General features: G+C 51.9%; 1 protein-coding gene across 1 annotated transcript; it reads left to right on the top strand.

The window, feature by feature from the left end:
* The first annotated feature begins 581 nt into the window (after positions 1 to 581).
* LOC113013825 (mucin-19-like) lies at positions 582 to 14,732 on the top strand. Its single transcript, XM_026155016.1, has 2 exons — positions 582 to 870; positions 2,116 to 14,732. Exons 1-2 carry the CDS (start codon positions 582 to 584, stop codon positions 14,730 to 14,732), a joined length of 12,906 nt encoding a protein of 4,301 aa, XP_026010801.1.
* Positions 14,733 to 15,251: the final 519 nt, after the last annotated feature.

Here is a 15,251-nt window from a genome sequence, read left to right as displayed (position 1 = left end):
CCACACATTCAAAGTTTTAGCAATTTTCTGGACTGACCGACCTTCAGTTCTTAAAGTAATGACGGACTGGCAGTTCTCTTTACTTATCTGATGGTTCTTGCCATAATATAAATTCTAACAGTTGTCAAATAGGGCTGTCAGCTGTGTACCAACCTAACTTCTGCAAAACACAACTCAGGGCCCCAACCTCATTAAGAAGGCAAGAAATTCCACAAATGACCCCGGACACACCTGTGAATTGAAAACCATTTCAGGGGACTACATCATGAAGCTCATTGAGAGAAGGCCAAGTGTTTGCAGCACTGTCAACAAAGCAAATGGTGGATACTTTGAGGAGTCTAAATTATAAGACATATTTAGAGATATTTCTCAGTTTTTTCTTTGCTACATAATTCAATATGTCTTGCTTCATATACCTGATGTCTTCAGTATCTATCTACACTGTAGAAAGTTGTAAAAATAAAGAAATAACATTTAATGAAAAGATGTGTCTTAACTTTTGACTGGTATGTATGGGAAATCAGAGTAGATGTAATATAATTCTTTATTTCTTCTCTTGTCTGGTGACAGAGGGCTTGAGGATGATATTTAGGAAGATAGAGCACCTTCTGCCCCTTGCTGTTCTCCTCCATCTGTCCATCATTCCCACTGAAACTAAAGTGGTGACATCAGTGGAAGAATGTAATGAGTTTTTTCTTCAGCAAACTCCACCAAGAATCCCGGGAATTTTGGAGGGAGGGGATATCCTTGACCAGAACAGATACAGAATGATTTGCCAAACTTTTAATGACATCAGAACATTTGTGACACTCTACGACACCCACAACAAGATTCCAGTGTTTTCTGCAGCAAAGTACAGAGGAGGGGGAGGCAAGAGACCAAAAAGCATTTGGATGATTGAACCACAGGTATCAGTAATAGTAATTCTCATCAATCGTAATATGTGATTTTAAACTCAAATAAAATATTATGATACCATATTTCTACATTCCTGACATAAGATATATTTACTAACACCAGTATAATCATAACGAATCAACACGTACCCACAGTACCATCTACAGCATTTCACTGGCTGACGCCAAAGCGCTACGGCTGCTACTATTGCTGCCAACAACAGTGTCTACTTATTCAGTAATCAGTGTTATCATTTAACGTGTTTCCATGACACTTTAATATTGAGCATTGTTTGCTCAATGTGTGAATTACAAATCATGTGCTCAATTACATGCAAAGATAGACTAGATTATGCCACTATATCAAAAAAGGAAGGAGGGCAGATGCTCTGAAGACAGCAAGTGTAGTGGTAGAGTCCAGGTACTCAGAATGACAAAGAGACAGGTGCTCTGATTTGTATTGTTGGGGAGAACTGAAAAAATATGGCAACCCACAGAGAAATGAGTGAAAATGGAAAAGCAGCACCATTTGGCTGCATTTCTGTGATAGTGATCTTTAATGGAGAATTTCTAAAATTAAAACATCCATTAGAGTGGGGTCAAAAAAAACCTGAGCCTTTCCTTTTGCAGGTATACCATGGCCTTCTGAAACTGAAGCAAAAATAATAATAATAATAATATTTATTCCAAAACAAATTACCCCAGCCAAACAAGTAAGTGTTGATGAGGAGCTGGCTAAGATGATGGGCAGTGGCTTTTAGTTACACTAAATGAAGAGCCTTTTGGGAGCTGTAAGAGACAGCTCTTCTAAGAGAGCTGGGCAAAGAGATGAATCTTTGAAAAGGGCTGGACTTCCCATCACTAATAGATTCATACATAACAAGTTTTTGACATAATTTTTATACTTTGTAAATAACTGAATAACAATTTCTAAATAAAGCGTTATATTAAGATGTCATTTTATTGTATTTACACTCTGTTACCACAAGTTACAGCAACCAGGCATAGATCACTAATGCACCCTTTTTATTTTTACAGCTTGAAAACAATGACAACATGAGAGTAGCAAAGAAAATTACTTTGAAAAATCAGGCCGGGAACGATGATTATAAAAACACACAAGGGTTTGACAGAGGACATTTATTTCCAAGCTCGTATGGATCTACTGAAAGTGAACAAAGCTCTACTTTCACCCTGACTAACATTGTTCCGCAAACAGACAACTTCAACCAGGGAAGCTGGAATAAAATGGAGATATGCATCAAATGTGTGTTGAATGAATATTGCATTAACAATAATGGCAATATAGAAGGCTTTGTAGTGATTGGAGCAAAGCCCAGCAGCAGAAATATCCTGAACAAAAAGATCAATATTCCTTCAGTACTCTGGTCGGCATTCTGCTGCTACAGTCACAGTAAAAAGGAATGGCTGGCAAGTGCACACTGGGGCAAAAACACAGCTGATGGGCATAAATATCTGCAGACACAGAACTTGAAAGCACTCCAAAGAACTCTGGGAGTTGAAGCATTTCCTGAAACACAATGTCCTCTTCATACAACCGTAACTGAGCTTTACTCAGACCTTTCCTCTAACTGCAACTGCCCACCAGCCATGTCAAGTACAACCACTTATGGTCCTCCCAGCACCACACCATCCGCAACTGGCACTACCTTCGAGTCTCCCAGCACCACGCCCTCCACCACCTCTGGCCCACCCAGCACCATGCCCTCCACCACTTCTAGTGCACCCAGCACAACTTACTATAACACTGGCACCAACACTGGCCCTATCAGCAGAATGCCCTCCACCACCTATACCGCTCCAAGCGCTACTCACTCGGCAACTGGAACCACCTCTGGCCCTCCCAGCACCATGCTCTCCACCACGTCTGTTTCTCCCAGCAAAACTCACTATACCACTGGCACCACCTCTAGACCTCCCAGCGCCGCACATTACAACACTGGCACTACCCTAGAGGCTCCCAACACCATGCGCTTTACCACCTCTGGCTCTCCCAGCACCACACCATCCAACACTGGCACTACTTTAGAGGCTCCCAGCACCACGCCCTCCACCACCTCTGGCCCTCCCACCACTACTACATTTCCTCTTACTACCACATCTGGTTCCTTCACTACCACATCGGACCCTGTCCCTACCCCATCTCTTCCTCCTACTAAAGGATCTGGACCAACATCTACCACATCTAGCCACTTCAATACCACATCGGACCCTGTGTCTACCGCATCTCTTCATATTACTACAACATCTGGCCACACGTCTACCACATCTAGTCCCTTAACTACAACATCGGACCCTGTCACAACTACATCTCTTCCTCCTACTACAACAACTGGCCCAACTTCTAACATATATGACCACTTCACCACTAAATCGGACCCTGCTACTACCACATCTCTTTATCTTACTACCACATCTGGCCCCTTCACTACCACATCGTACCCATTCCCAAATATGACGCTGCCTCTTACTACCACATCTGGTTCCTTCAAAACTACATCAGTTCCTCTTGCTACAACATCTGACTCACTATACACATCTGGCCGCTTCACTACCATATCGGACCCTGTCACTGCTACATCCATTCCTATTACTACAACACCTAGCCCAACTTCTACCACATCTGGCCCCTTCACTACCACTTCGGGCCCTGTCACTACCACATCCCTTCCTATTACTACAACACCAACTTCTACCACATCTGGCCCCTTCACTACAACATCGGACCCTGTCACAACTACATCTCTTTCTCATACTGAAACATCTGGAAGCTTCACTACCACATCTCTTCCTCCTACTACAAGATCTAGACCAACTTCTACCACATCTGACCGCTTCACTAAAACATCGGACCCTGTCACTACCACATCCCTTCCTATTACTACAACATCTGGCATAACTTCTACCACATCTGAACCCTTAACTACCACATCAGTCCATATCCCAAATACATCGCTGCCTCTTATTACCACATCTGGTTTCTTCAAAACTACGTCAGTTCCACTGACTACATCATCTGACTCACTATCCACATCTAGCCCCTTCAGAACGCGCTTTACCAACTCTAGCCCTCCCAGGACCACACCTCCCAAAACTGGCACCACCTCTGGCCCTCTCAGCACCACACCTCCCAACACTGGCACTACCTCAGAGGCTCCCGGCACCACGCCCTCCACCACCTCTGGCCCTCCCAGCACTACTCACCCTACTAGTGGCACAATCTCTGGCTTTCCCAAAACTACTCACTCTATCACTGGAACCACTTCTGGCCCTCCCAGCACCATGCTATCCACCACTTCGGGCCCTCCCAGGACTACACACTATAACACTGGCACGACCCCTGGCCCTCTCAGCACCACACATTACAACACTGGCACTACCTCAGAGGCTCCCAGCAACAAACGCTCTACCACCTCTGGCCCTTCGAGCACCACTCCTTTCAAAACTGGCACTACTTTAGAGGCTACCAGCACCATGCCCTCCACCACCTCTGGCCCTGCTATCACTACCAACTCTACCACTGGAACCACGGCTTGCCCTCCCAGCACTACTTACTCTACCACTGGAACAACCTCTGGCCTTTCCAGCACCTTGCCCTCTACCACTTCAGGTGCACCCAGCACTACGCACTATACCACAGGCACCAAGGCTGTCCCTATCAGCACCACGCCCTCCACCACCTCTACCGCTCCCAGCGCTACTAACCCTACCACTGACACCCCCTCTGGAGCTCCCAGCACCATGCCCTCCACCACCTCTGGCCCTGCTATCACTACCAACTCTACCACTAGAACCACCTCTGGCCCCCCAAGCACCATGCCTGCCACCAATTCTGGTGATCCCAGCACTACTCACTATACCACTGGCACCAACACTGGCCATACCAGCACCAGGTCCTCCAACCCCTCTGGCCCTCCCAGCACCATACCCTCCACCAATTCTGGTGCTCCTACCACAACTCAATATACCACTGGCACCATCTCTGGCCCTACCAGCACCACACCTCCCAACACTGGCACTACCTCAGAGGCTCCCGGCACCACACCCTCAACCACCTCTGGCCTTCCCGGCACTGCTCACCCTACTAGTGGCACGACCTCTGGCTTTCCCAAAACTACTCACTCTATCACTGGAACCACTTCTGGCCCTCCCAGCACCATGCTATCCACCACTTCTGGCCCTCCCAGGACTACACACTATAACACTGGCACCACCCCTGGCCCTCTCAGCACCACACATTACAACACTGGCACTACCTCAGAGGCTCCCAGCAACAAACGCTCTACCACCTCTGGCCCTTCGAGCACCACACCTTTCAAAACTGGCACTACTTTAGAGGCTACCGGCACCATGCCCTCCACCACCTCTGGCCCAGCTATCACTACCAACTCTACCACTGGAACCACGGCTGGCCCTCCCAGCACTACTTACTCTACCACTGGAACAACCTCTGGCCCTTCCAGCACCTTGCCCTCTACCACTTCTGATGCACCCAGCACTACGCACTATACCACCGGCACCAAGACTGTCCCTATCAGCACCACGCCCTCCACCACCTTGACCGCTACCAGCGCTACTAACTCTACCACTGACACCCCCTCTGGAGCTCCCAGCACTACTCACTCGGCCACTGGAACCACCTCTGGCGCTCCCAGCACCATGCCCTCCACCACCTCTGGCCCTGCTATCACTACCAACTCTACCACTAGAACCACCTATGGCCCCCCAAGCACCATGCCTGCCACCAATTCTGGTGCTCCCAGCACTACTCACTATACCACTGGCACCAACACTGGCCCTACCAGCGCCAGGTCCTCCAACCCCTCTGGCCCTCCCAGCACCATAACCTCCACCAATTCTGGTGCTCCCAGCACTACTCACTATACCATTGGCACCAACACTGGACCTACCAGCACCATGCCCTCCACCACCTCTGGCCCTGCTATCACTACCAACGCTACCACTGGAACCACCTCTGGCCCCCCAAGCACCATGCCTGCCACCAATTCTGGTGCTCCCAGCACTACTCAATATACCACTGGCACCAACACTGGCCCTACCAGCACCAGGTCCTCCAACCCTTCTGGCCTTCCCAGCACTACTCACCCTACCACTGACACCACCTCTGGCCCTTCCAGCACCACACCTCACAACACCAGCACTACCTCAGAGGCTCCCGCCACCACGCCCTCCACCACCTCTCGCCCTCCCATCACTTCCAACCCTACCACTGACACCACGGCTGGCCATCCCAGCACTACTAACTCTACCATTGGAACCACCTCTGGCCCTCCCAGCACCTTGCCCTCAACCACTTCTGGTGCACCAAGCACTACGCACTATACCACCGGCACCAAGACTGTCCCTATCAGCACCACGCCCTCCACCACCTCTACCGCTCCCAGCGCTACTAACCCTACCACTGAAACCTCGTCTGGCGCTCCCAGCACTACTAACTCTACCATTGGAACCACCTCTGGCCCTCCCAGCACCATGCCCTCCACCAATTCTGGTGCTCCTACCACAACTCAATATACCACTGGCACCATCTCTGGCCCTACCAGCACCACACCTCCCAACACTGGCACTACCTCAGAGGCTCCCGGCACCACACCCTCAACCACCTCTGGCCTTCCCGGCACTGCTCACCCTACTAGTGGCACGACCTCTGAATTTCACAAAACTACTCACTCTATCACTGGAACCACTTCTGGCCCTCCCAGGACTACACACTATAACACTGGAACCACCTCTGGCCCTCTCAGCACCACACATTACAACACTGGCACTACCTCAGAGGCTCCCAGCAACAAACGCTCTACCACCTCTGGCCCTTCGAGCACCACTCCTTTCAAAACTGGCACTACTTTAGAGGCTATCAGCACCATGCCCTCCACCACCTCTGGCCCTGCTATCACTACCAACTCTACCACTGGAACCACCTCCGGCCCCCCAAGCACCATGCCTGCCACCAATTCTGGTGCTCCCAGCACTACTCACTATACCACTGGCACCAACACTGGCCCTACCAGCACCAGGTCCTCCAACCCCTCTGGCCTTCCCAGCACTACTCACCCTACCACTGACACCACCTCTGGCCCTCCCAGCACCATGCTATCCACCACTTCTGGCCCTCCCAGGACTACACACTATAACACTGGCACCACCCCTGGCCCTCTCAGCACCACACATTACAACACTGGCACTACCTCAGAGGCTCCCAGCAACAAACGCTCTACCACCTCTGGCCCTTCGAGCACCACACCTTTCAAAACTGGCACTACTTTAGAGGCTACCAGCACCATGCCCTCCACCACCTCTGGCCCAGCTATCACTACCAACTCTACCACTGGAACCACGGCTGGCCCTCCCAGCACTACTTACTCTACCACTGGAACAACCTCTGGCCCTTCCAGCACCTTGCCCTCTACCACTTCTGGTGCACCCAGCACTACGCACTATACCACCGGCACCAAGACTGTACCTATCAGCACCACGCCCTCCACCACCTTGACCGCTACCAGCGCTACTAACTCTACCACTGACACCCCCTCTGGAGCTCCCAGCACTACTCACTCGGCCACTGGAACCACCTCTGGCGCTCCCAGCACCATGCCCTCCACCACCTCTGGCCCTGCTATCACTACCAACTCTACCACTAGAGCCACCTCTGGCCCCCCAAGCACCATGCCTGCCACCAATTCTGGTGATCCCAGCACTACTCACTATACCACTGGCACCAACACTGGCCATACCAGCACCAGGTCCTCCAACCCCTCTGGCCCTCCCAGCACCGTACCCTCCACCAATTCTGGTGCTCCTACCACAACTCAATATACCACTGGCACCATCTCTGGCCCTACCAGCACCACACCTCCCAACACTGGCACTACCTCAGAGGCTCCCGGCACCACACCCTCAACCACCTCTGGCCTTCCCGGCACTGCTCACCCTACTAGTGGCACGACCTCTGGCTTTCCCAAAACTACTCACTCTATCACTGGAACCACTTCTGGCCCTCCCAGCACCATGCTATCCACCACTTCTGGCCCTCCCAGGACTACACACTATAACATTGGCACCACCCCTGGCCCTCTCAGCACCACACATTACAACACTGGCACTACCTCAGAAGCTCCCAGCAACAAACGCTCTACCACCTCTGGCCCTTCGAGCACCACACCTTTCAAAACTGGCACTACTTTAGAGGCTACCGGCACCATGCCCTCCACCACCTCTGGCCCAGCTATCACTACCAACTCTACCACTGGAACCACGGCTGGCCCTCCCAGCACTACTTACTCTACCACTGGAACAACCTCTGGCCCTTCCAGCACCTTGCCCTCTACCACTTCTGATGCACCCAGCACTACGCACTATACCACCGGCACCAACACTGGACCTACCAGCACCATGCCCTCCACCACCTCTGGCCCTGCTATCACTACCAACGCTACCACTGGAACCACCTCTGGCCCCCCAAGCACCATGCCTGCCACCAATTCTGGTGCTCCCAGCACTACTCAATATACCACTGGCACCAACACTGGCCCTACCAGCACCAGGTCCTCCAACCCTTCTGGCCTTCCCAGCACTACTCACCCTACCACTGACACCACCTCTGGCCCTTCCAGCACCACACCTCACAACACCAGCACTACCTCAGAGGCTCCCGCCACCACGCCCTCCACCACCTCTCGCCCTCCCATCACTTCCAACCCTACCACTGACACCACGGCTGGCCATCCCAGCACTACTAACTCTACCATTGGAACCACCTCTGGCCCTCCCAGCACCTTGCCCTCAACCACTTCTGGTGCACCCAGCACTACGCACTATACCACAGGCACCAAGACTGTACCTATCAGCACCACGCCCTCCACCACCTCTACCGCTCCCAGCGCTACTAACCCTACCACTGAAACCTCGTCTGGCGCTCCCAGCACTACTAACTCTACCATTGGAACCACCTCTGGCCCTCCCAGCACCATGCCCTCCACCAATTCTGGTGCTCCTACCACAACTCAATATACCACTGGCACCATCTCTGGCCCTACCAGCACCACACCTCCCAACACTGGCACTACCTCAGAGGCTCCCGGCACCACACCCTCAACCACCTCTGGCCTTCCCGGCACTGCTCACCCTACTAGTGGCACGACCTCTGGATTTCACAAAACTACTCACTCTATCACTGGAACCACTTCTGGCCCTCCCAGGACTACACACTATAACACTGGAACCACCTCTGGCCCTCTCAGCACCACACATTACAACACTGGCACTACCTCAGAGGCTCCCAGCAACAAACGCTCTACCACCTCTGGCCCTTCGAGCACCACTCCTTTCAAAACTGGCACTACTTTAGAGGCTATCAGCACCATGCCCTCCACCACCTCTGGCCCTGCTATCACTACCAACTCTACCACTGGAACCACCTCCGGCCCCCCAAGCACCATGCCTGCCACCAATTCTGGTGCTCCCAGCACTACTCACTATACCACTGGCACCAACACTGGCCCTACCAGCACCAGGTCCTCCAACCCCTCTGGCCTTCCCAGCACTACTCACCCTACCACTGACACCACCTCTGGCCCTTCCAGCACCATGCTATCCACCACTTCTGGCCCTCCCAGGACTACACACTATAACACTGGCACCACCCCTGGCCCTCTCAGCACCACACATTACAACACTGGCACTACCTCAGAGGCTCCCAGCAACAAACGCTCTACCACCTCTGGCCCTTCGAGCACCACACCTTTCAAAACTGGCACTACTTTAGAGGCTACCAGCACCATGCCCTCCACCACCTCTGGCCCAGCTATCACTACCAACTCTACCACTGGAACAACCTCTGGCCCTTCCAGCACCTTGCCCTCTACCACTTCTGGTGCACCCAGCACTACGCACTATACCACCGGCACCAAGACTGTACCTATCAGCACCACGCACTACACCACCTTGACCGCTACCAGCGCTACTAACTCTACCACTGACACCGCCTCTGGAGCTCCCAGCACTACTCACTCGGCCACTGGAACCACCTCTGGCGCTCCCAGCACCATGCCCTCCACCACCTCTGGCCCTGCTATCACTACCAACTCTACCACTAGAACCACCTCTGGCCTCACAAGCACCATGCCTGCCACCAATTCTGGTGATCCCAGCACTACTCACTATACCACTGGCACCAACACTGGTCCTAACAGCACCAGGTCCTCCAACCCCTCTGGCCCTCCCAGCACCATACCCTCCACCAATTCTGGTGCTCCTACCACAACTCAATGTACCACCGGCACCAAGACTGTCCCTATCGTCACCACGCCCTCCACCACCTTGACCGCTACCAGCGCTACTAACTCTACCACTGACACCCCCTCTGGAGCTCCCAGCACTACTCACTCGGCCACTGGAACCACCTCTGGCGCTCCCAGCACCATGCCCTCCACCACCTCTGGCCCTGCTATCACTACCAACTCTACCACTAGAACCACCTCTGGCCCCCCAAGCACCATGCCTGCCACCATTTCTGGTGATCCCAGCACTACTCACTATACCACTGGCACCAACACTGGCCATACCAGCACCAGGTCCTCCAACCCCTCTGGCCCTCCCAGCACCATACCCTCCACCAATTCTGGTGCTCCTACCACAACTCAATATACCACTGGCACCATCTCTGGCCCTACCAGCACCACACCTCCCAACACTGGCACTACCTCAGAGGCTCCCGGCACCACACCCTCAACCACCTCTGGCCTTCCCGGCACTGCTCACCCTACTAGTGGCACGACCTCTGGCTTTCCCAAAACTACTCACTCTATCACTGGAACCACTTCTGGCCCTCCCAGCACCATGCTATCCACCACTTCTGGCCCTCCCAGGACTACACACTATAACACTGGCACCACCCCTGGCCCTCTCAGCACCACACATTACAACACTGGCACTACCTCAGAAGCTCCCAGCAACAAACGCTCTACCACCTCTGGCCCTTCGAGCACCACACCTTTCAAAACTGGCACTACTTTAGAGGCTACCAGCACCATGCCCTCCACCACCTCTGGCCCAGCTATCACTACCAACTCTACCACTGGAACCACGGCTGGCCCTCCCAGCACTACTTACTCTACCACTGGAACAACCTCTGGCCCTTCCAGCACCTTGCCCTCTACCACTTCTGATGCACCCAGCACTACGCACTATACCAACGGCACCAAGACTGTCCCTATCAGCACCACGCCCTCCACCACCTTGACCGCTACCAGCGCTACTAACTCTACCACTGACACCCCCTCTGGAGCTCCCAGCACTACTCACTCGGCCACTGGAACCACCTCTGGCGCTCCCAGCACCATGCCCTCCACCACCTCTGGCCCTGCTATCACTACCAACTCTACCACTAGAACCACCTCTGGCCCCCCAAGCACCATGCCTGCCACCAATTCTGGTGATCCCAGCACTACTCACTATACCACTGGCACCAACACTGGCCCTACCAGCACCAGGTCCTCCAACCCCTCTGGCCCTCCCAGCACCATACCCTCCACCAATTCTGGTGCTCCTACCACAACTCAATATACCACTGGCACCATCTCTGGCCCTACCAGCACCACACCTCCCAACACTGGCACTACCTCAGAGGCTCCCGGCACCACACCCTCAACCACCTCTGGCCTTCCCGGCACTGCTCACCCTACTAGTGGCACGACCTCTGGATTTCACAAAACTACTCACTCTATCACTGGAACCACTTCTGGCCCTCCCAGGACTACACACTATAACACTGGAACCACCTCTGGCCCTCTCAGCACCACACATTACAACACTGGCACTACCTCAGAGGCTCCCAGCAACAAACGCTCTACCACCTCTGGCCCTTCGAGCACCACTCCTTTCAAAACTGGCACTACTTTAGAGGCTATCAGCACCATGCCCTCCACCACCTCTGGCCCTGCTATCACTACCAACTCTACCCCTGGAACCACCTCCGGCCCCCCAAGCACCATGCCTGCCACCAATTCTGGTGCTCCCAGCACTACTCACTATACCACTGGCACCAACACTGGCCCTACCAGCACCAGGTCCTCCAACCCCTCTGGCCTTCCCAGCACTACTCACCCTACCACTGACACCACCTCTGGCCCTTCCAGCACCATGCTATCCACCACTTCTGGCCCTCCCAGGACTACACACTATAACACTGGCACCACCCCTGGCCCTCTCAGCACCACACATTACAACACTGGCACTACCTCAGAGGCTCCCATCAACAAACGCTCTACCACCTCTGGCCCTTCGAGCACCACACCTTTCAAAACTGGCACTACTTTAGAGGCTACCAGCACCATGCCCTCCACCACCTCTGGCCCAGCTATCACTACCAACTCTACCACTGGAACCACGGCTGGCCCTCCCAGCACTACTTACTCTACCACTGGAACAACCTCTGGCCCTTCCAGCACCTTGCCCTCTACCACTTCTGGTGCACCCAGCACTACGCACTATACCATCGGCACCAAAACTGTCCCTATCAGCACCACGCCCTCCACCACCTTGACCGCTACCAGCGCTACTAACTCTACCACTGACACCCCCTCTGGCTCTCCCAGCACTACTCACTCAGCCACTGGAACCACCTCTGGCGCTCCCAGCACCATGCCCTCCACCACCTCTGGCCCTGCTATCACTACCAACTCTACCACTAGAACCACCTCTGGCCCCCCAAGCACCATGCCTGCCACCAATTCTGGTGCTCCCAGCACTACTCACTATACCACTGGCACCAACACTGGCCCTACCAGCACCAGGTCCTCCAACCCCTCTGGCCTTCCCAGCACTACTCACCCTACCACTGACACCACCTCTGGCCCTCCAATCACTTCCAACTCTACCACTGACACCCCCTCTGGCGCTCCGAGCACTACTAACTCTACCACTGGAACCACCTCTGGCCCTTCCAGCACCACACCTCCCAACACTGGCACTACCTCAGAGGCTCCCAGCACCACGCCCTCCACCACCTCTGGCCCTCCAACCACTTCCAACTCTACCACTGACACCACGGCTGGTTCTCCCAAAACTACTCACTCTATCATTGGAACCACTTCTGGCCCTCTCAGCACCACACATTACAACACTGGCACTACCTCAGAGGCTCCCAGCAACAAACTCTCTACCACCTCTGGCCCTTCGAGCACCACACCTTTCAAAACTGGTACTACTTTAGAGGCTACCAGCACCATGCCCTCCACCACCTCTGGTCCTGCTATCACTACCAACTCTACCACTGGAACCACCTCTGGCCCCCCAAGCACCATTCCTGCCACCAATTCTGGTGCACCCAGCACTACGCACTATACCACCAGCACCAAGACCGTCCCTATCCGCACCACGCCCTCTACCACCTCTACCGCTCCCAGCACTACTAACTCTACCACTTACACCTCGTCTGGCGCTCCCAGCACTACTCACTCGGCCACTGGACCCACCTCTGGCCCTCCCAGCACCATGCCCTCCACCAATTCTGGAGCTCCTAGCACAACTCAATATACCACTAGCACAATCTCTGGCCCTTCCAGCACCACACCTCCCAACACTGGCACTACCTCAGAGGCTCCCGGCACCACACCCTCTACCACCTCTGGCCCTTCCAGCACTACTACATTTCCTCTTTCTACCACATCTAGTCTCTTCACTGCCACATCTCGTCCTCCTACAACATCTGGACCAACTTCTACTACATCTGGCCTCTTCACTACCACATCGGACCTTATGACATCTACATCGCTTCCTCTTACTAAAACATCTGGACCACCTAGCACATCTGGCCATTTCACTACCACATTGGACCCTGTCAGAACTACATCACTTCCTCTTACTACAACATCTTTCCCACCTACTACCACATCTGCCACTTCCCCCTCTTTCACGGTCCAACCTAGTACCACATCCATACCTACATCTGCAGACACACTAACTACTTTAAGACTAACAACCCCTTTCCTTACCACTACTCGTCCTACTACCAAAGCCCAGACTTCAAGAGTTTTAACAACACATCCCATTAGTGCTACAACAACAATTTCTACTACAACCACGGCTACCACAACAAAAAAGAAGCAAGATGAGGACAAACACAAAAAGGAACGAACTAATATACCAAATGAAGACAGTCCAGAGGGAAACTCAGTTCAGGACTTTAAAGCCGCTTTAAAAAAAATACTGAGTGGAACTCCATTTGCTCTTGGTGGAGCTGGAAGTGTGCTGGCTGCAATCATAGCTGCAAGCGCTTCAGCAATAGGGGGAGGTCCAAGTGCATTAGGAGTAGGAGGTTCTCTAAGTGTATTTGGAGTAGGTGGTGCTGGAAGTGCACCAGCAGTAGACGGAGTTGTAGGCAGAACTGGAAGTGGATTACCAGTAGGAATAGCTGGATATAAGTTAAGCATAAATGCAGATGGAAATGCATCTTATCCACAGAATGTTTCTTTCAGTGGCTCTGTTACTACTTATAATGCAACATTTCCTTTTAGCTTATCATCCAATGATAGTAACACACTTAATTTTCAAGCTATAAATGCTTCTCATCCAACAACAAGTGTTTCTAACTTGAACACCACTTCAGCTTCCATCCTCATTTGGAGTTTGGATTCTCTTTCAGTTCCATCTCCAACCTCAAACCCCCAACCAAATTCTTTGTTTTCTTTTTCAAATTCCTCAAGCCCATGTCACTCTCTTACACAGTTTATTGACCATTACCAGAATATCCTTGCCTATTACCAAATGTTTTACCAGTATCAGAATAGCAGCTAACTTTTTGCTGGAATGTTTATTAAACTGAAATCAAAAAACTATTACAATTAATCTTTTTAAATCAATTAATATGAAAGAAATAAACAACAGAATCAAAGGCCAATAAACATTAGCCTTTAAAATAATTGAACATAATTATTATTTTTATATTCATTTACTTTCATTTCATTGTCATCTTCAAAAATCCAATAAAAGGATATTCAGAGAAATTGTGGCTTGTAACTTTTTGCTATATTGCTAAAATACATATTTTTCTTTTTTGCATATTCAACGAAATGTTCAAGCGAAAATGTATTTCCTTTTTTCTCTCTCTCTTTTTTTTCTCCTCTTTACCCCATATTTGTATTTGTACAGGTATATAATGACTTTAATACATTCCCTTTGTTTTTTTTTCTTTCTTTCTTGTTTGTCTGCTTTGTTATGTTTTTATGCTTTTCTTGATAATGAATAAAAACTGTTTAAGAAATAGATTAGTGCGCAGCTACTAGATAAGAGTCCAGCAGTTAGGGAACGGGGCTT

This window comes from Astatotilapia calliptera, chromosome 3 (genome assembly GCF_900246225.1).
Source record: "Astatotilapia calliptera chromosome 3, fAstCal1.2, whole genome shotgun sequence".
In the NCBI taxonomy this organism is placed as follows: Eukaryota; Metazoa; Chordata; class Actinopteri; order Cichliformes; family Cichlidae; genus Astatotilapia; species Astatotilapia calliptera.
This window is presented reverse-complemented; position numbering and strand designations above follow the sequence as displayed.